This window comes from Euprymna scolopes, chromosome 32 (genome assembly GCF_053919585.1).
Source record: "Euprymna scolopes isolate OS-2025 chromosome 32, ASM5391958v1, whole genome shotgun sequence".
NCBI classification, from domain to species: domain Eukaryota; kingdom Metazoa; phylum Mollusca; class Cephalopoda; order Sepiida; family Sepiolidae; genus Euprymna; species Euprymna scolopes.
This window is the reverse complement of record NC_136513.1, coordinates 49,083,250-49,104,015: the sequence shown is the minus strand read 5'-3', so window position 1 is coordinate 49,104,015 and position 20,766 is coordinate 49,083,250. Positions and strand designations below refer to the sequence as shown.

Here is a 20,766-nt window from a genome sequence, read left to right as displayed (position 1 = left end):
AATTGATTTCCTAAAAAACTCCTTTTAAACGATTTTCTTGCTGGGTCCCAATGTTTGTGCTTGTATAGATTGGTGAGCTTTTAAACCAACGCATTTCAAGTAAAAAGATTACATACTTGCACATCATGGAGTAAATATTCCAAAAAGTATGAAAAATGATTCAGTTGAAGATGTACTTTTAACAAAAATCGTTCACAATTACGTTTTGATATACAGTGTTTCAAAATGGTGGATCCTTAATTTAAGGGGATTTAAACCAAGGGAGATAAATCAGTCCGTCATACTGAATTGGTTGTGCATCTCTTCCACATTAAAGCATACAATAAAACTCCATTTAATAAATTCTATTTTCACCAGTAATTATTTTTCTACTGGATCATTGATATTTGGGGGGGGGGGGGGGTTATACTTGTTGCAATATTTTTTTATATACTGGAAGGGTATGATTTAAAAAAAAAAAAATAAATAAAAAATAAAAAATAAAAAAAAAATGGAAACACTGGTCAATCAAATGGAGGCATGTTCTCCTAGTCCTAGCAACCAATCAGAAACTGGAATTGCTCAATAAAAATATTTTTTCATATCCACATTCGAAAGATCATTGCTCTTTTCCTGCAAAATTTTAAAGACTGAGACTTATAAAGAACAGCCACTCACTGAAAACTCCTTTTCATCTCCAGGACTTGTACAGAATAGCTACCACTGGAGACTCTTAAAATTAAACATGGCTTTAAATTCAAAAATACTTATTTTGACACGACACACAAGTACATAATGTTTTCACCTGAAATGCATTGGTTTAAAAGATCACCAACTTACACAGGCATTTTCATATTTTAATTGTATTCATGATAAGGTCACAACAGACTCTATGCACTATATCCTGAGAGATGTACAGCTTATGTACTAACTGTAATCTCACATTGGATCAGGGAGTCGATCAGCGAAGATTTTCTCTCTAGAGCAATAGCTCTCGACATATCAAAGGCATTTGATAGGGTTTGGCATAAAAGTCTACTTCACAAGATTTCCAACAATCGAATATCTGGAAATATCTTCTCAACCCTTAAATTCTTTCTATGAGTAGTTAGTTAATGGGCTGAAGTCTGAAGCGTAAAGTATCAACGCTGGCATGCCACAGATATCCATCTTAGGCTCATCTCTCTTATTTTTGTCAATGAACCCCCAAATCACATTCTTAGTTTATTTATCGACATATATGCAGATGACACTACCATCTATAGCAACAATTTAAAAAAATAACAATGATCAAAATCTCTTCGACTCTTCCGTTCTGGCAAAAATTTACTTTCACCATGACTAATGTTTGTGCAAAATTTAAAAAAAAAAAAAAAAAGAATTCAAGGAGTGGTTATTGAGAAGTGCAAACAAATGAACGGACGAACGATTTTTGGCAATTTTACTCCTATAATGGCTCCTGGGGAAAGGAGGGGGGGGGTAGAGTTATCCTGGAAAATTCATTCTGGCAGTAATTTCACCATGACTAATGTTTGTGGAAAATTTTTTTTTTAATCCAAAATGAACGGACAAATAAGAGCGAATTACTAGGTCCAATCCCTCCTTTGTCGGAGAACCAAATAAAAAAAAATTTGATCTGCCATTTTTTTTTTTTTTTTTTTTTTAAATAGTGGATTTTAATATTTTGTCAAAATCATAGTCTGCACTTACCTCCCCTGGATTTTAACTCTTCAACAGTAACAAATGATAAAAATGCATTATTTGATAAATTTTATTTTTACTTGTAATTAGTTTTTAATCAACTATTTTTTGTAATTTTTGGATTTTTAAAATTTTTTTTACTCATTGCGACATAATTACACAATGTTTTTACCTAAAATGCATTTATTTAAAATTGAATTATGCAATCCAAATTTATTTTAAATATATTCAATCAACACTCATCATATCACCTATCGCTATCGACAAGTTGGGATTTAAACATGTCACACAAGCAGCAAAATGAGAAAAATCAAAAATGTTCAACATTTTTTGCCGAGGGAAGAACAAGATTAGTTAGAAAAAGCAAAATAACGTGAAGAATAAAACAATTGTGACTGTTAGCGATTTTCAAAACGACACAGCATCTTTTTTTTTATGCGTGTAAAACGAAACATAATTTTCAAATAAAAAAAAAAAAAAATTCAAAATACTTTTTTATGCAACTTCACATCTGGTAACACCAAACTGTCAACTGTGGGGGTCATCTGATCAAATTGAGGAAAAACAAAAAAATAAAACTCGATATAAAAAAAAAATAAAATAAAAAAAAGGTAATTTTAAGTTTCTAAATCTCCACGAAAATGAATATCTGGACACTATTGGTGGATGAAATATGATCAGGTGTTATGTGAAGTCAAAATCAGTTTACAGAAATTTTTAAGTGCTTCTCCAAGAATTTCCTCCATATTAAAAAAATAAAAAAATAAAGAAAAATCTGTATGATGTACCTGTAATGGAAAATAAATATTGCATTCCAAAAATCACGGAAATTTTATTTTTGTATTATTTGCATTCTTCGGGCTACTGTTCTCATCTTAAGTGTTATTTTCATATTTTGGTTGATATAACTTCCGACTTTCTACAAGCATATCTTGTCAAATTCTGGAATCGGCACAGAATTTCTAACAGAACCTTTTATTTAATCTTAAGAGTCAGTTAACCTGCTCTCAGCCATAACTAGATAAAAGTCCTAAGTAACTTGCAATTGTATTTTTTTTTAGTGTTGCCTACACTGAGGGTTGAGCCTTCAACCTTCAGAAGAGTAATTTTACAACTGAATTTTACCAAGTACTTTATCCACTATGCCATGGGTCCTTACAGACAATTCTAGTATAAATTTTTAAAGACTTAACTCTTCTTTGTTTCTAGATGTACAATCTTATTATATATCACTGTTTCATTATTAATCGAAACATTTTGAAAATAATAGTCAAGGTGAGAACAGTAGTCCAAATAATCTAAATGTACAATCCTAATCTCAAAAATACATAAACATTTTATATTATAGTTTTATTTTTATAAAGAAAATCATTTTAAGCAGATTTGAGTTTTTCAAATGTCTCCCATGTTAAGAATGGCTTTCTAAAATCATGCAAGTTGGGAATTACTTCCCTTGTTTTCAAGATGAAGTCAAGATATAGCTGTTCATTCAGGCACAAAATTTGATCCTATTAAAAAAAAATCTACTTGATCAATTTACATGATTTTTGGTGTACAATATTTTCTTTTCATCACGGGTACATACATCATAAAGATTTTTCTTTAGTTTTGATTTTTAGTATAGGAACCATTCTGGACAAGCACCAAAATTACTTTGCCTACTGTATTTGTCTACAAGATTATTCTCAAACAAAAAATAAGTTTCATTTTGTTAGATTAATTTTTCAGCTTACATGCTACATCGATGTACTGCTGCTGCTGCTGCTTAAATGAGTAGTTTCTTCTATTACAGACTTGTTTCGTAGATTTCACTTAATGGAAATGCGTTTGCTTTTAGTGTTCAGATTTACCTCCCTTTACATATCAAGTTTAAAGAGATTACCAAGCATGCGCATTAAATACTAGAAATAAAGGGACAACCAGTGTAGAAAGTAGACACTCATATCTCCATGTTGTTTTTCAACTTTCAATTCTAATCTCATCAGCTTCGGTTGCAACATTACATTGGTTTTGATGACAACCATAAATCCTATTGTATTTCCGGATGAATACTTAACAATCAGATCCTTTCTTATATAATAGACATGAAGAGAAAAACAAATGTACACATATTCAAGACAATGACAAACTTTACAAAACGATCTTCAATCAGTAGTGAAATGTGGCTGTAAGTGGATGGTAACATTTAATGCTACTTAATGCTACTAAGCATCTTTCCTTTAACAATTACGAAAAAAAACCTTCTCAACTAATGATTGCCATGATAAATACCCTATCTAAGAACCTATCCCTGAAACTCTTCAGCTTTATATTCAGAGATCATGAATTAGAACAAATTGCCAAGGCTGCTGCAAAGAAGGTGGGCTCCCTCTATTGTGCTTGAAAATTACTCATCAGAAAGCATTCTACGTCTTTACAAAGCCACAATTCACACATGCAAGTATTGTTGCAACATCTTGACTGGTGCATCTACCGTTAGTCTCTCACCTCTTAGAAAAAGAGTTTAAAATCTAATCGGTCCTGTACTATTGGTCAAGCTGCAACCTCTGTTTCATCGCCGCAGTTTTGCATTTTTGTGCTTGTTTTTGTTTTGGTTGGTTGTTTTACGTCATATCAACCCTTTTTGGGTTATTTAATGCCGAATCCAAAGATTTTGAAGAAAAATTTTTCTAATAGAATATATTTGTTGTTTTCACATCGGTTTCTATTTAACCCATAGTTGGAACCCTAACAGGTACTACCACTCCGGGTCAGAGTGGACCTGGGAGCAATGGCAATTAAAGGGTGGCTCCACACTCCCCAAAGCCCACAAGCTGGGGCCTCACCACTGGATATAGTTTAAGGTCATATCCAGGACCCCCGTTGAGGGACTTTTACCCTCTGCAGGGGGGCAGTCAGCGTATTCTAATGCCCCACCGACAGGGCCGTGTGCCTGTTTTACAAATACTTTAATGGAATGTGCGCTGATGAACTCCTAGCACTTGTGCCTCCTTGGCATACATTCTCTTGACTAACCCAACAAGCAGCAAAATCCCACCTCTTCATTGTTGAGGTCCTTAGATGCCGGAAAGACTACTACTCTAGTAGTTTCTTCCCTTAGACTACTAGACTTTGGAATTCTCTCCATGTTTCCTGCTTCCCTGACTAATCTGCAGAAGTTTAAATGTAATGTGAACAAACATCTCGCTGCTCAGGTCCCTATAGTTCCCTGTTAGATACGATCCAAAATAGTAGCCATTTACGTTAAAAGTTGGTTCAATGCTGAACAGCTGTTTATATTTAATTTGGTTCTTGTCTAGAATCCCCCCTTATTATTAAAAAGCAAAAAATAAAAATAACTTTATGATGTATATACCTATGATGAAACAAAAATATCATTCCAAAAATTGTGTAACTTGACCAGGCAGTTTTATATTTGTATTGAAAATCATTTTTTAAAGAGATTAATGGAAATTTATATGCATTGTAACATAAATTTTAAATATTTGAATAATTGATTCATCTCCTTTTCTTTATTTTAGATTTTTTTCAAAATGGTGTACAAAATGGTTGATTTTTGGTTAATTATAAAATATTTTCTTAAAAACAAAAATAGATCAATTTTCATGGCTGTTGGAATATGATATTTCCGTTTCATCACAGCTACGTACATCAAACAGATTTTTATTGTTTTTTTTTTTTTTATAGGGGAAATTCAGGACAAGAACCAAATTCAATAACTTAAAAATAAAGAACTTCTTAACATGAACAAATGCAGAGTATTCAACTAATAATTTCATTAAATAAAAATTTGTCATCAGTTAATTTTAAAGTTATTTCTAGAAGTCGTCCAACACATGCCAGCATGTAAAATGGATATTCAACTGAATATCATCATCATCTTCCCATCGTATGAATCAGAAGATTCTACCATTAACATTGGCTTCCACACTATTTTTCCAGTCAGAATTCGTTCTAGAAAGACATCAGGTAATTACAGAAGGAACCACATGAAGGTTGCCAACATCCTAAGTGAAAGTGGTCATTTATGGAATGAAATGGATCTGAACTTTAGACACTCAGGTTGTCAGTTCATATCCTTAACCACTTGACCATCGTCACTTCTCAACTCAATACGATTATGAAACTGACCATCTAACTAAAAAAAATTACTCATTTTTTTAGAAATGTTTTTAATATAGTAAAATTCAACTTCCATCATCTTAAAATAAAATCATCTTAAAAGTTTGTTTTTATTATTAAAGTTCAATAAATTTATTGGATACAGTATGAACAAAAATGAAATCACTTTTGTACAATTTATGTAAAAATTAAAATACTTTGTGAATTCATTCTTTTGCTGACCTTCATAGTTGTCATTTCACCACAATTCAGCCAATCCATCCTCTGATCTTCAGGTGATTAACTGCGATGGGATAGGAATGTTGAGTCTTGTAACTGTAATCCCTATAATTACTGGGGATACAATTACACTTGAAAGCTAGACGATGTGTTTAGACAACAACTATGGAAGGCAGTAATTACTGGGTATGCAGTTACAAGGCTCAGCATTCCTATCCCGTCACGGTTAATTAACTGAAGAAGGCCAGAGGATAATTTGGCCGAATGTGGTGAAACAACAACTATATAAAGATGAGGATAACAGTCCACAAAAGAAATGAATGCACAAGTTATGAAGCCTCATCTTAAAAACGAGATATAAATACTTTATCAAACAGAATGTTAAGACTTCAATTTTTTATGACAATTTAAATTTAAATCTACAAAAAAATTACAAGCAAAAATTATTTTCAAAGAATTAACATTTAGAGATTTAAATTTTATAAAATATAATTAAAAATACTTGGATATTTGGCATTTACAAATGAAAAAAATCATTGAATTTTTTATATATAAAACAGCAAAGATTTATTTTGTGATTACAGTTCAAAATTTTCTTGACAAATATTGGAAATACACACAAAATAAAGTCATGAAAAAAAATGTACTCAAATCGAGATAACTTTTAACTTGTCTTTATTTTTTTATTTGAATAAAACTTTAGTAATTATTATTTCAATTAAAATGCAAGATGACTCCATGAAAAATGCCACCCGTGAATTTTTTTTTTTATATAAAGGGCAGTTGTTTCCCTTTTGTTTTATTTTACTCCAGTCAAAGTTCTCAGAAATCTGAGCTACCTGGGGCTAACACTTGATTTCTTTATGAGATGGATATTCGAATGTTCCATTAAAGTTGTTGAGAACATAATTTTCCTCTCCCCAATTGACCATTTTAAATATGTTATAATATATCTTTCTTTTTGGTTTCTTGGTCTTACTGGATTCCAGGACAAGAATTTATCTAGTCTGGTGGAGTATCCAGCTTCGTGCTATTACTTGAGGTAACATCACTTGGAGAAGGTGCACCATTCCTCGTAAAAACTAATGTGGGTTAGCCATAGAAAGGAGATCTTATTTGGGCAGCAAATACTATGTGATTTTGAATATTTAGTCAGAGTTGACTTCTAGGGAAAAATATCCTTATGCCAGGTTGTTCTGGCAAACCCTTGTACAGAGAAGCTTTGGACACTAGAGGATAGCATCTAGTTGGCATTCAAGTTCTGCGTGTATGTCTGTATGTCCTGCTAAAACTCAAAAAATATCAAACAAACTACCACAAAGTTGATATGGTTTTGGTCAGCATTGCCCCAGATATACAGCTAAAATTTAGAAAAAACTTATTCAGTTTCCGGGGGTCAACTGAGCCAGGTTTCATCAGGTAGGTTGGATCAATTTTTCAGTGTTATTCTGTACTAATTTAGAAAACAAATGCAAGACTCATTCCTCGAGGAATCTATTATATATAGAATGTGTGTACGTGTGTGTGGAAATGTCCTGCTAGAGGAGAATGGACAGAGGAGGGTTGGAGAAAGAGACGGACAGACATGGAAAAAGAGAGGTAGAGATAAAATTTTTAATAGAAACTTTTGCCCTAGGTAACACCGGGTAGCCCTGCTAGTTATAAGTTCAATTTTTTCTGAAATTCAACAATATCTGATATAAATAAACTTTAGTTTATGTCTGACTTATCTAACAAGTTTCAGACGTGAATGTTCAACAGTCTTTGTTTAATTGTCATCCAATGATTGGATGGCACCAGAGGCTTTGTTAATCTCATTGATAGATGTGATTCTGAAGAGATCCAATACCATTTTTATCTGTGGGACCATCTTAAAAATAATCTTTATCAAAAGATTTCTTAATTCATTTTATTACGGACTATTATCCTTATCTTTTTAGTTGTTTCACGACGTTTGGCCCTCTGAATCTCCTAACTGCATCCTCAGTAATTACTGCCTTCCATAGTTATTGTCGTCTCACCACGTTTTTGGTCAAGTAAGCATCTGGCTTCAGACAATGCTCACCTGGAACCGTAGAGAATCTCTACGGTTCCAGGTGAGCATTATCTGAAGAGAGCGATTTCAATCCTACCCAAAGCCGGCCAGAGAGTACTTGGCCAAAAACGTGGTGAGACGACAACTATGGAAGGCAGTAATTGCTGAGAATGCAGTCAGGAGATTCAGAGTTCCTATCTTGTCGCGGTTACCACCTGACGAAGGCCAGAGGAATAGCGAGCCGAAACGACGTGAAACAACAACTAAGAAAGATGAGGATAACCGTCTGCAATAAAATGAATTAATAAATAATGCTCATCTCAATAATAAATTCCAATTAAATAATATATAAAAGAGTTCTTGTCCGTTATGTTAAAAAATAGATATAGATAACAATGAACTACTTTCGTGAGGGGAAAAAAAAACAAAAAAAACAAAGGAGTTGCTGGTTGTTTGCTGTCAGTCCAAATTTTATGCAACAAAATGTTTTTAAACTGAAATTACAAATTTTGCCAGAAAAATTTATGGTTTTTGTGCAGAATTACCCCATATTAAAAAAAAGAAAAGAAAAATCTGCATGATGTACTTACCCATGATAAAACTAAAATATCATATTCCAAAATTCACATAACTTTTTTTTTTTTTTACTGTTATTTTACCGAAAACAAGGCACAATGCTACTTGGATGTAGCGGCCACTATTTTTGACCAAACTTACAAGGACGTTATGTAGGGAGTTGAGCTGCGAGATGTCTGTTCACATTACACCTGAATTGCTTCATTTCAGTACAGTCAGGGAAGCTGAAACCCGGAAGGGAATTCCAAAGTCTAGGAGTTCGAGGGAAGAAACTATTAGACTAAAAGGCTTTCCGACATTCAGGGATCTCTACAGTGTAGGAGTGTGATTTTATTGCTTGTTGTGGTTGTTAGAGAGTATTTGTGGAGGGGGTATAAGTGTTTCAAGTTCGAAGCACATTCTATTAAAAGGCACAGGGATGCAACAATTAGGTGATGGGACAGAGGTTGGCATTTGGTTGATAGTGAGGGACCTTTTAGGTTGAAGACTTTTTTTTTAACTCTGTCTAAGCTACGAGACAGACTAGTGGCAGATGCACCACACGAGATGTTGTAATAAAACACCATGCATGGCTTTGTAGAGATATAGGAATGTAGGTGTCCACCTTCTTAGCAGCAACTTTGGCAATATCCTCAATGGCTACTTGTACAGTTTAATCAAGGCATTAAAAAATGAAAATATTAAAAAAAAAGTTATATTGTATGTATCCGTTATGGAATGAAGTTCTCCAAAAAAACATTTCACTTAATTTGATCAATTTTTATAATACAGGTCAAAAGATAGCCATGTTTCTATTTTTAGGAAGAAAAAGCTATTTAAGATGGAGAGGAGGGTATCGGCGCTATAGACTGAGTTATCTCCCCGTGAAGTGTTCTAAAAATCCAAACATGGTTACCTTCAGAAAAAAAAAAAAAAAAAAAAAAACTCATCAAATTGAGTGAAATTTTCTTTTGGAGAACTTCAGTCCAAAACGGATATGTACAATATGACTAATTTGATATTTTCATTTTTAATGTCTTTATTAAACTGCACAAGTACCCCTCAATGTATTTATTCCAATTCATGTTAATCCAAGGAACTTTCAGGTAAGTCATATCAATCGGTTGTTGAGGTTTCTTGTAATTGTTGAAGGAAAGCAGCATTGAAGGTTACCATTTATTTATATTCTCATTCCACTACAGATTGGAGGTCTTCCACTAAGTTTTCAGCCATTGCCTTGGATATGTGTTCATTCGTTTTCCCCTCATGTGAGTGTGGTGTCATCAGCAAATATACCCATTTTGGGGATAATTTTATCAAGGAGGTCACTTATGAATGAGAAATAATAAAGGTCTAAGGATCAATGCCTGTGGCCCACCCACATTTATAACATATTGTTTTGATGTATGACCAAGAACAACCTGGATTTTTCTCTTGTCTAAGAATTTGATTGTATTAAGTATTTGTCCAGTAATACTGTATGATTTAATTTTCATGAGAACACCCTTGTGACACTCTGTCAAAGGCCTTAGATATATCTGGAGCTGCTACCCTAGCCTCTCCTCCCTTATCCAATGCAATATGTTCAGAGATTAAAGTTAGGATATCTGCAGTAGAATAGGCTTGTCCAAATCCATACTCTTGATCGGAAAGAAGTTTATTATCTGTGAGGTCATGGACTAGTGCTGGATAGATTAAGGACTCAAAAGATTTTGGTAAAGAGAAGGAGGAGGCTAATGAAACAATAATTTAACGGGTCAGTTCTTTCACCAGAATTCTTGAAAACTGGTACAACAGAAGCAATTTTTCAGCAGTCAAAAAAGCCAGATTCGGTAAGGCATTTGCTCAAGTGCTTGGAGATAGTCTGAGCAACCTCAGTGGAGCATTTTTTTAATAGTATAACAGAAATTAGATCATGTCCACATGCCTTCGAGATTTTTTTATATCACGAACATGAGAATGAGTTATTTTCAGATCATTGAGTGTGGTTTCTGTCCGCAAAGGGAAATTTAGGAGGGAGTGGTTTGTTGGGTCTAAAAAGAAGTTGGAGGTGAACTGCTGGAGAAGCAGGTTAGCCACATGGTTGTTGGATAGTGGGGAAATTATTGATTATACATTATTTACTACACTGTTATAAATTTCCCAGAAATCAGGAGTTCCTAATTTCTCTAATTGAAGTAGTTTTATTTAAAAAAAAAAAAAAAAAAAAAAAAAAAAAGATTTTTAGGTGATTAATGTAGTTACAACATAAATCTATTTAGTATGAATTATTGCTGTGTTATCTCCCTTTGTTTTTTTTGTTTTTTTCAAAATGGCAGACAAGAGAGCCATAAAATTTTATTTCCTTTATAAAAATGAAACTACTCGATCAATTTATGTGAGTTTTTGAAATACGATATACCACAATAACTCTTTGTTTCAGTGGAAATGTGCTTAGGATGAACAGAAGTTAAAAAAAAAAAAAAAAAAAAAAAATTAACATAGATATGAGCAAAACAAAACAATTCTGACCATCACAATTTTATAAAAACAAAAAGACAATTTTGGTTCTTGCCCAGATTTCCCCCCATATTAAGAAAACCATGACATAACAAAAACATACTCCAAACATCATATAAATTAATCAAGTAGTTTTAAGCTAGAAGAGGTTGTCCTGTGTAGTCATCTTGAAGAAAAAAGGGGAAATAATTCAGCAATAATTAAAACTTGCGAGATCAGACTTGTAATTCCTACGATTTCATATTAATTGCTTAAAATTGTTTACAAATGATTTTCTTTATAAAAAGAAGACAATTTGATCAATTTACATGATTTTTGAAATGTGATATGTTCATTTTGTCAGGGTTTTGTACATCAAAGTTTTTCTGAATGTCCGGGTGTTTTTTTTTTAATATAGAGATAATTCTGGACAACCACCACAATTTTCACAAAAATAAAATGAAAATACCAATTCTACCTCAAAATCTGTCCGAATTCTTAGGTAATCAAAATCTGAGCCAGAATGTCTGTGAATTTCTTCTTTTTTTCCTGTATTGAATTCTACTGTCTGAAAAAGAAAAAGACGAAAAACTTCAATGAAAGAAGCATAAAATGAAAAATACTCAACACTATTGTCAGTGGCATTATTATGACTTAGACTGCCTCATGTGTCACACGTCTAAGTATATTATCTACTAGCTGGCCGGTTGTGTACAAATCCCAAGAGCCATACGAGTCTTCTATCATGTCTGAAAGTGACACAATTAACGGGTCCCTTTTTTGTTTAGTTTTCTTTTTTCCTTTGTGGTTGAAAAATTTAGATAACCAAACCTTGACTAAAAATGTTATTTTCCCCTTCAAGAATGGAAATCTTTTACTCAGAATTTGGTTTTCTGGGTCATAATTAAAATTATTGGTAGCACCTGATATAGAGTTTTGTGAAAATTCACTTTCACCATTTTGATCCAATAATAGTTTTAGTGTGAAGAAACATGCCCTTAAATCCTTTCATTTGCTTCAATTATCTTTATTAAAATTTCTCTAATTTTTTCTTGAAGTTTATCTTCTAGACAAAACTTCTATTTACATTTTCTTCTGATAACCCATTGGTTCTATTTATTTTTCTCAGAATTTATCTTCCATCTAATCTGTTGTTCTTGTTGATGTTTAATGAGACCTAATGTTCCACCTTTAAATTCCTCTATTTTTTTTACATTTAAAATAGTCTGACTTCATTTTAAAACCACGGCTGTAACTTTTCTCGTTGGAAGATAAATTCTTAATTTCTTGGCAAGTAAGAAAAATAAGCTAATTTTCATGATAAAACAAAAGAAAAAAAAAAAATTCAGAAAAACTGACAGAACCTTTCTATTAGAGCTTACTTTTTATTTATGATTAAACCTGGCACAGCCAAAAAATGGAAAAATAAAGTTGTTTTTAAAATCCATTATTCTTTTTCGTTCCAGAAAGATAAAAGCCTGAATTTTATCACATGAAAAGCAGAATATAAAACATTTTCTACTATTTTTAACAGAATTTAAAATTTTTTAAATTTCCAAAATCACACCTTTCATTTTGTCTCAATCGCTAAAACATTAAAATATTTTTTAAAAGGTTTTCGAACCAAATAATTTATTTTTCGTCTAAGATTTAGGATGATTTGCGATAAGAATATGCAAAAATATAAGTATCTAAATTTCAACTTTTTATATCACTCTATAGATTTATGTAGCAAAGTAATAAAAACAAATAAAATTTAACGATAACTTAAAATTAAGTAAGGAGGCCTTGAAATGACTAGACTATATTTAGCCATGTATTTTTAACATTTGATTTGACGATTAAGTGAAAGGTTTTATTCTTTTTTTATAAGCGATATATATATTTGTTGCCTACATAACCTCCAAAGTTAAGCAATGATGAGGCTGGCCAGTACCAGATGGGTGACCATTTTGGGAATGCCAGGCACCGTATGTGTTGCAACCAACTCCTGCATTTAGTATCACAGTTGGGCCACTGTAGGTGAATAAACAAGAAATTGCTGAAAGAAATTATACTTTTAGTAAAATATGCAATTATTTATAATTTTTTTCTTTTTTGGTATCAATTCTTCAAAGCATTTCCTATTTAATGGTATATTAGCAATGAATAACCCGAAAACGAAAAGAAAATTATTCATTTATTTTCAAAGATTTAAGTGTTTTTTTGCAAAAATAATGAAACTTATAATTTTTTTTATTGCTAATCTGAAAGATTAATATATTCAATGAATTTCACATTCAAAACACAAAAGATGAATAAAACACATTCAAAATTTGGATTTTCAACCTTAAAATCTGATACGTGCGCAGTGTTTTTTGCTTGTTTTAAATATCACCTTCCCACAATGCAATATATTTTGCTCAGTTTCAGCTATTTTAAGCATATTTGTACCCACAAATAAAGGGGGGGGGGGTAGGCAATATAAATATATATATATATATATATATATATATATATATATATCGTCCAGCAGATATATTACACATGCCATTGTGTCCAGTAAGTATTTAAATGTTTATGAATTTTCAAACATTTGATTTCAAAATGATAATGATTAAACCAAAACCAAATAAATAGTTTGTCCATCGGAACAAAGAAGACTATCTGATCATTCTAGGGATGCTGGGAGTTTGTTTAATGTGAAACTGGTTTTTACAGAGCCAGCCTCACTCTCATCCCAACCAGCCTGATCCTGCGACAGGATAGAATTGAGACAGTTGGTCGTTTTGTGTTACGGCATATCAACCCTTTTCGGGTTATTCGTTGCAGAGTCCAGTTATTTTGAAAATAGTATTCATGTTTCATCCAGTTATTTTGTAGAAGGTTTTTATTCCTCAAGCTTTTTGTATCTTCAATCGCTAGTTTGTAGTGTTTGGTTGTTTTTATAGAGGATTTTATCTTTTTTTTTTTTGTACCCTGCCCTGCAGAACATGAGTTTTGCAATGGGAGAGGATAAAGGGCTACAATACTAATGTTTGGTACATTTTAAGCTGGGAAACCACTCAGGAAGTGGGGGAGATAGAAAGTTGGTTGTTTTTGTTTTATGGCATTTTCAGGTTATATAATGCCGAATCCACTAATTTTGAAGAAAAATTAGTAAACAGAATATATATTTGTTGTTTTCAAGTCGGTTTCTATTCAATAGGTACTACCACTCCAGGTACTCAATAGGTACTACCACTCCGGTAGAGAGTGGACCTGGGAGCAATGGCAATTAAAGGGTGGCTCCACACTCCCCAAAGTCCACAAGCTGGGGCCTCACCATCGGATATAGTTTAAGGTCATATCCAGGACCGAGATAGAAAGAGAAAGGGGAAATGGAAAGAAGGAAGGGAGGGAGGTAGGTTGTTGTTTCTGGTTTTTGTTTTGCACAACATAAGTTTTGCAAAAGGATGAATAAAAAAAAAAGAATCAATGTTAGGTGCATTTCATCTCAGGAAGCCAATATCTTCAGACAGCCTAATCAGGTAGCACCAGTCGAGACAGCTGGAGGGCAGGTGGAATGCGAAAGCTACCGGAAGTATCGATGTTCTACATACAGCGCCTGGTATTTCCAAGCGGTAATCCATCTGATATTGGCCTGGCTCAATGTTGCTTAGTTTCAGTGATCTAAAGAGAACTAGTGCATAAACATAAGTTGCAATGATTCAAACCAAATGAGTGGCAGAACTGTCTAGAATATCAATTCATTACCTTTATTTCTTTCTTGGGAGAACCTGGTTTTACCATTTTTTCAGCTTGTCTTTTGTCAGCTTCGATTTCCTAAAAAAATACAATAAAATTTTTTTAAATGAATTAAAGTGGTTGAATGTGAAAAATTACTGAATTTATTTAAAACTTAAGTAGACCTAGTCTTAAATACGATATGGGAACGAAAACAATAATTGTATATACACATACTTACTAGGGGAAGGGATGCCCGGCTTTGCCCGGGTGTAAAATATGGTTAAATATGATATTTTAATTTGTCCAGATTTCGTACATATTATAGAGTCGTGATTTCAAAACGACAGCATTCAAAGCTGGTGACATTACCACCATACCAACGCGACACCGATTTGAACCGATTAAAAATAACAAATAAACTAAGATGAATGTACAAAATGCATAACAATTTTTTCAATTTTGACCCATTTTTAACCCCTTTAAAACTATTTTTACCGACTAAAGACCAATAAAAGAACAGTTCATAAAAAATCCAATTATTTGAGGCCCCTAGCATTGCTCTGTGATTTTCAGTTTCAGAAGAGATAGAGTTTGAAAATACGGAGACAGACAGAAAGACATATAGCCTTTTATATAAGTAATAATTAGGGTTATGACAAGAGAATATTCTTTTCATTATTTTGGCTTTCAAGTATATATCAGTTAATATCTTATGTTTTAGAGTGTGTTATGGTTTTAAATGGTAATAAAACAAAAGGAACACAGGACTTTTAGAAACAAACATGTATTCACATATATTACAGGCAAGGCGGGTGAAGCAATACCATTCCTCAACCGTTGGGCATTTGTACACGACCTCCTTGGCCACGTACCAACTTCTGACTCCGGGCACTAGTACTCGTTTCCGGAAGTGATATCACCAGAGAAAGTGACGTCATGAGATAGTCCATTAATCCCATGGAGGGGCGTCTCCAACACCCCCCTCCCAAGTCTTTTGTTCGTAAAAGCTGTCAGTACCTAGCTTCTTTTTAGGGTTTACCATCAATGGCTCTGTAAACTTTCTCCTATGGAACGACCGCCGTAGTTCAAGTGTTGATTGAGGAGGTTCAAGATCAAAAGTTTTGAAAACAGTGTCTATCGGCTCATCTTCCAATGGTGGACTGTCGCTGGTTTCAACTGATCGACATCTTAGTTGGTTCTGGTGACATGGTATATATCATCCAAGACCAATATATACCCACAATGTCACCAACTCTTACTAATTGTACCCACCTCCCAGAATGATGCGTTTTTATAATTTTTGAAAAACACTTTCACCTGACATGAAACGTTTACTGGGTACATAAGTGGTCACTAGTGGCCTTGACTGTTTGGGTAAGAGCTTGTCAAAAATGGATCTCGATTTCTGCACAAACAGTTTTTATTTCCCCGTCCGTTGAAGAGTGGCAATGATGGAATCTTCAAACGGATCCTTTTTCAAGGGTATCAGCCTAGATAAGCTCTCCGCATGGCTAATTTGTTTCGACGACAAGTACTCCAGGGTGAAATCATAATTCAGTAATAATGTACCCCATCTCAACAGTCTATTCGCCGTATATTTTTGAAACCAAAAATCATGAGCAACGGCTTATGATTCGTCTGCAATGTAAATTTTCTGCCATGTAAATACCTATGAAACTTTGTCACAGCAAATTCAATTTGAGAGTACTGTTTTTCGGCCGTTAGTAGCATTCTAGATGTATGTGCAATCGGTTTCCTGGTACCGTCAGGCATTATATATATATATATATTTTTTACATGGAGGTCACCACTTATCAAGGCCTGGAAGCTACTTGGGATAAGCGTTATTGCATGTACAGTAATCAGTGGGATAGTATTGTGGTAATAGTAAGTATTGGAGATTTGATAAAATGTCTTACTTAAGGGGGCAATTCATCAGGAATTTGTTTATGTTGGACTTGAAGATATCCAAGTTGTAGTCAGGTGGAAAACAGGCAATCGGAAGAGAATTCCACAGGCGTACAGTTGTTACATGATAAGGGCTGTCCCCTTTTCATGTAAGTATAAAAATAGAGAGTTTAGTTAAAATGAAAATGAAATAGCAATAGACGAAATTCGAACCTCGTAATTTAGGTTTAGAAATAGATCACGTGTGAGAATTTAAAAATGTAAAACAAACAATTGTTTAGAATATAGATAAAATATTTCAAGAAAAGAATGTGAATTGTCAAGTTTGTTATGAAATTTTAAATTGAAAGAATGCAGCTTATAAGATAATGTTTTTAACATATCGGAAAAATAGGTTACTGAGTATAGGAAAAGTTTTGAACACGCATGTCCAGAACACGTGAAAGAAGGCACATGTTTTAACATGTGTATGACGTCACGGAAAATAGAAAGTTCTAGATATAGAGAAAAAAATTTAGAGTAAAAGAAGACGGTCAGAGAGACAGTCAGTCGTCTAGGAAGTGAGACGTCACTTTGAAACTAAAATGTGAAGCTTTGAATTCTTGATGATGGAAATCACGGCCGGTCATGTGAAGAATAAACCATCATGTGTTTTTTGTAAAACGTCGTCTTGTCTTATGATTCTTACAAAAAAGTAAAGTGAAATTGTATTATATATCTGTGTTATAAAATATCATTACATACACGTCTCAACATCTCATGTCTACACAATGTCTGAACAGTGAACACTATCTCATCATTCTAAGAGCTTTCTTCTTCTACACGTCTGAGGAATGAACATTTAATATATAAGAATCGTAATAACATGAACAATCTCTCTAAGTCTCTTACAACAAAAATCTCTCTGAGTCTTTCAACATTCCTCTTAAACACTCTAAGATACAACAAGCCATATAAGACTCTCAAGACAAACACTCTAATAAGGCTCTAAGTCTCTTCTAATGAAACCTATATGTAACACAGTTCTAAGAAAGAAGCTTTGCTCATAGAATCTACGTTTTGATTTAAGCACAAATAAAGAATGGGGAAAATTACTGACAGTGGTTTCAGCTAGATGGGTGTTTTTCATGAAAGATTGGCGAGGGGGGACCAGAGATTGGAGCTCGGACGAACACTTGCCATGGAAATAACGATAAAACAAAGACACGCTCGCAACGTCTTTCTGAGGGAGAGAGGTTGCAGGGAAGAAAAAAGGGCATCCCCCACTAAGCCACGAAGTCTATTTTGTACTCTGTCAAGGGAGGATAGGCTGTTTTTAGCAGCTCCAGCCCAGATGTGGCAACAGTATTCCATCCTTGGGCATACTTGGCTTTTATATAGATAGAGAATTGAATTAGTGAGATATCTTCTGAAGCGGTAGAAGGATCATACCATTTTCCCAGCGACCTGGCCAACAGACTTGATGTACATATTCCATTTCAGATCAAGAGTAAAGGTCAAACCCAGAAGCTTGTCAAAACATGAAGCCTCCCTAAGACGAGAGCCATCCATTTCAATTGATGCCAGATGGGGGTCAGAGCGTTGATGATGTAAAGATAGGAACCTGTTTTTGATGCATTGAAAGTAACCAGCCACCTCTTCACTCACTGTAGCACGTGCTCGAGATCAGAGGAGAGAGAATCAAAGAACTTTGTCATTTACGGCCTTTGATGTGTTGCCGTAGATGGTTGTGTCATCTGTATAAATGTCAATGAATGATTTAAGTATGTGTTTTGGGAGATCATTGATGTAGATCAGGAAGAGAGTTGGGCCCAGGATTGACCCCTGAGGGACTCCAGCATTAATACTGTGGGCCTCTGATTTCTGCCCATCAACCACTACTCTTACGAGCCTATCAGAGAGAAATGATTTAATAATTGAGAAAACATTTCCAGTTATACCATAGCTGGAAATCTTGTGAAGTATTCCCTTATGCCATTGATATGTCAAGAGCAATTGCCCTAGAAAGGAAGCCTTTGTCGAGAGATTCACTAATCCTATGAGATATAACCATTAGCACATCTGCTATAGATCTAGCAGAACGGAATCCATATTGCATATCACTAATGAGGTTATTTCTACTGAGGTGGTCGACTACTTCATTATTTAATATGGATTCCAGCAACTTACTCATGACACACAGGAGACTTATTGGTCTGTACTGAGAGGGAGATGACTTCTATGAAGTACGCAAGCTCCCACACCAAATGAGCTTGCATCACACGCTACTATTATTCTCAACCTTGGATCAAAGTGTGTCAAAAAACGATCTGAGGTTAACACCTTCTCTTGTGTGTATTTATACAGAGGAGTTTTGAACATTCCGCCTTGACGTTGCTCAAATCCACCTTAGAAAATACTTTACCACCGTTTAATTTGTTGACTATCTCCTCTGGTGTGGGGAGTGGATAGTGGTATTCTTTGAGGGCTGCGTTCAGATGCGTGGAGAAATTTGCACATACACAAATCTGGTTTGTTTTCTTGGTCACATATACGGTAGGGGCTGCCCAATCACTGCTGCTTACTTTCCATAGTATTCCAACCTCTTCTAGCCGATCCAATTCCTTGTCGATTTTCTGTTGCTGCAAATGGAACGTTTTGTTTTTTCTGGAAAACAGGCAGAGTGTTTTCTTTTAGTTCGAATCTTGCTATAGCCTTTGTACATTTTCCTAGTCCTAGTGAGAATACTTCTGGAAATTCCTCTTTTAACTCATCCTTCAGTTGTTGCGCCTCCATAGACGAGTCTTCTACCCTATGACAGAATTTATTCACAGGTTAGTCCCAAATCGCTCCATCCAGTCAGTACCGATGAAGTTTTCAGATGTCCTATGTACATACACTTTCACTTTTTTTTAGTAACACCATTTAAGGTCACCTCAAATTCCACTTTATCGCCTGTTACAGCTCAAGCTGATTTGTTTGTCTTCCGCATGGTTGGTTTCCTTAGCCTTTTCCACGTCTTAAGGTTAATGATGGACAGGTCTGATCCAGAATCAAATTGTAGATGCACAGTTTTATTTGTGATAACTGTGACATATTTGCGCCGGTTCTTACCTGAATCCAAGTCGGATCTAGTCTGTCAGACGCTGTTCTTGTCCTTGTTCTTCCTGCACTGGATCGCTTTGTGGGCCTTCCTACCACATTAATTGCAGTACTTAGGTTTGTAAAAACATTGACTCAACCAAGGTTTCCCACCGCAGTGATAGCACGGGCTTGTAGGGGATCCGGTTCTTGTGACTGGGTGGTACTTATTAGGTGTAGCTCGAGTTTTCTTACTTCCAGCTTTGCTTTTGTGGGGCGAGTATTTTTCCAGTCTGAAGGTTGTCCTAATGAATGTTGTGCCTGACTCCTCAACGTGTCTCGAGTTGTTCCTTATGCAGACAACTCATTGACAATCCTCGGCCAACTTCTGGAGGGTGAGGCCCTGTTTGCTCTCAAGTCTAGAGAAAACACATCGTCTAATCTCAGCGTTTTGGGATGAGACTAGACCCTACGCAAAAATTAAACACTTGAAGTCATCTGCTGATAAATCAGACATACGGAAATCATTGCAGTGTTTATTTACCATAGACGCGAAGGTCAGTTAATCGTCGTTGTCGCTTTTTTGCAGGTTAAAGCACTTCCATCTTTTATGAAATAGCATAGTATTCGGGCTGAACAGTTTGGATAAAAGTTTGACCACTTCAGAAAATTCCAATTCACTCATCTTTCTGGGAAGAATATAATCCACAAAGTTGCTATGTTCTATGGTCCTTAATTTCTCAAAAATAGGCGAACTATTTTAGCGTTGCTCCACTCTTGACAGTCCAGCGAATAGGTCCTCATATCTCCAATAGAAAGTGTCAAAGGTTCCATCCAACTCCGGTTGGTAGTTGAACGTTTCTATAGCATTCCATATTGTACTTTGGGAAAAAGCAAAACTGTCGTCCCCGTGTTCCATTCTATTGAACATTTTTAAGACTAGTTCTTGTCTCTGTTGTTGAAGTAGTATTCTCTCCTCCAAGGCTTGTTGTCTCTCTTGA

At 34.4% G+C, this 20,766-nt stretch overlaps 1 protein-coding gene across 18 annotated transcripts in view; it reads right to left on the bottom strand.

Moving 5' to 3' along the window:
* LOC145256327 (uncharacterized) overlaps positions 1–20,766 on the bottom strand; it is a 288,407-nt gene that overhangs the window by 124,757 nt on the left and 142,884 nt on the right. For 10 of the 18 annotated variants that reach the window (XM_080115092.1, XM_080115094.1, XM_080115095.1 and 7 more), the window contains 2 exons: positions 14,825–14,893; positions 11,568–11,657 (listed from right to left, as the gene is read on the bottom strand). In XM_080115092.1, the coding sequence (XP_079971218.1) occupies positions 11,568–11,657; positions 14,825–14,893 (159 nt within the window). Of the gene's footprint in view, positions 1–2,171; positions 2,226–11,567; positions 11,658–14,824; positions 14,894–20,766 lie in introns of all 18 variants that reach the window. The other 8 variants (XM_080115098.1, XM_080115089.1, XM_080115090.1 and 5 more) reach the window with 1 other exon arrangement.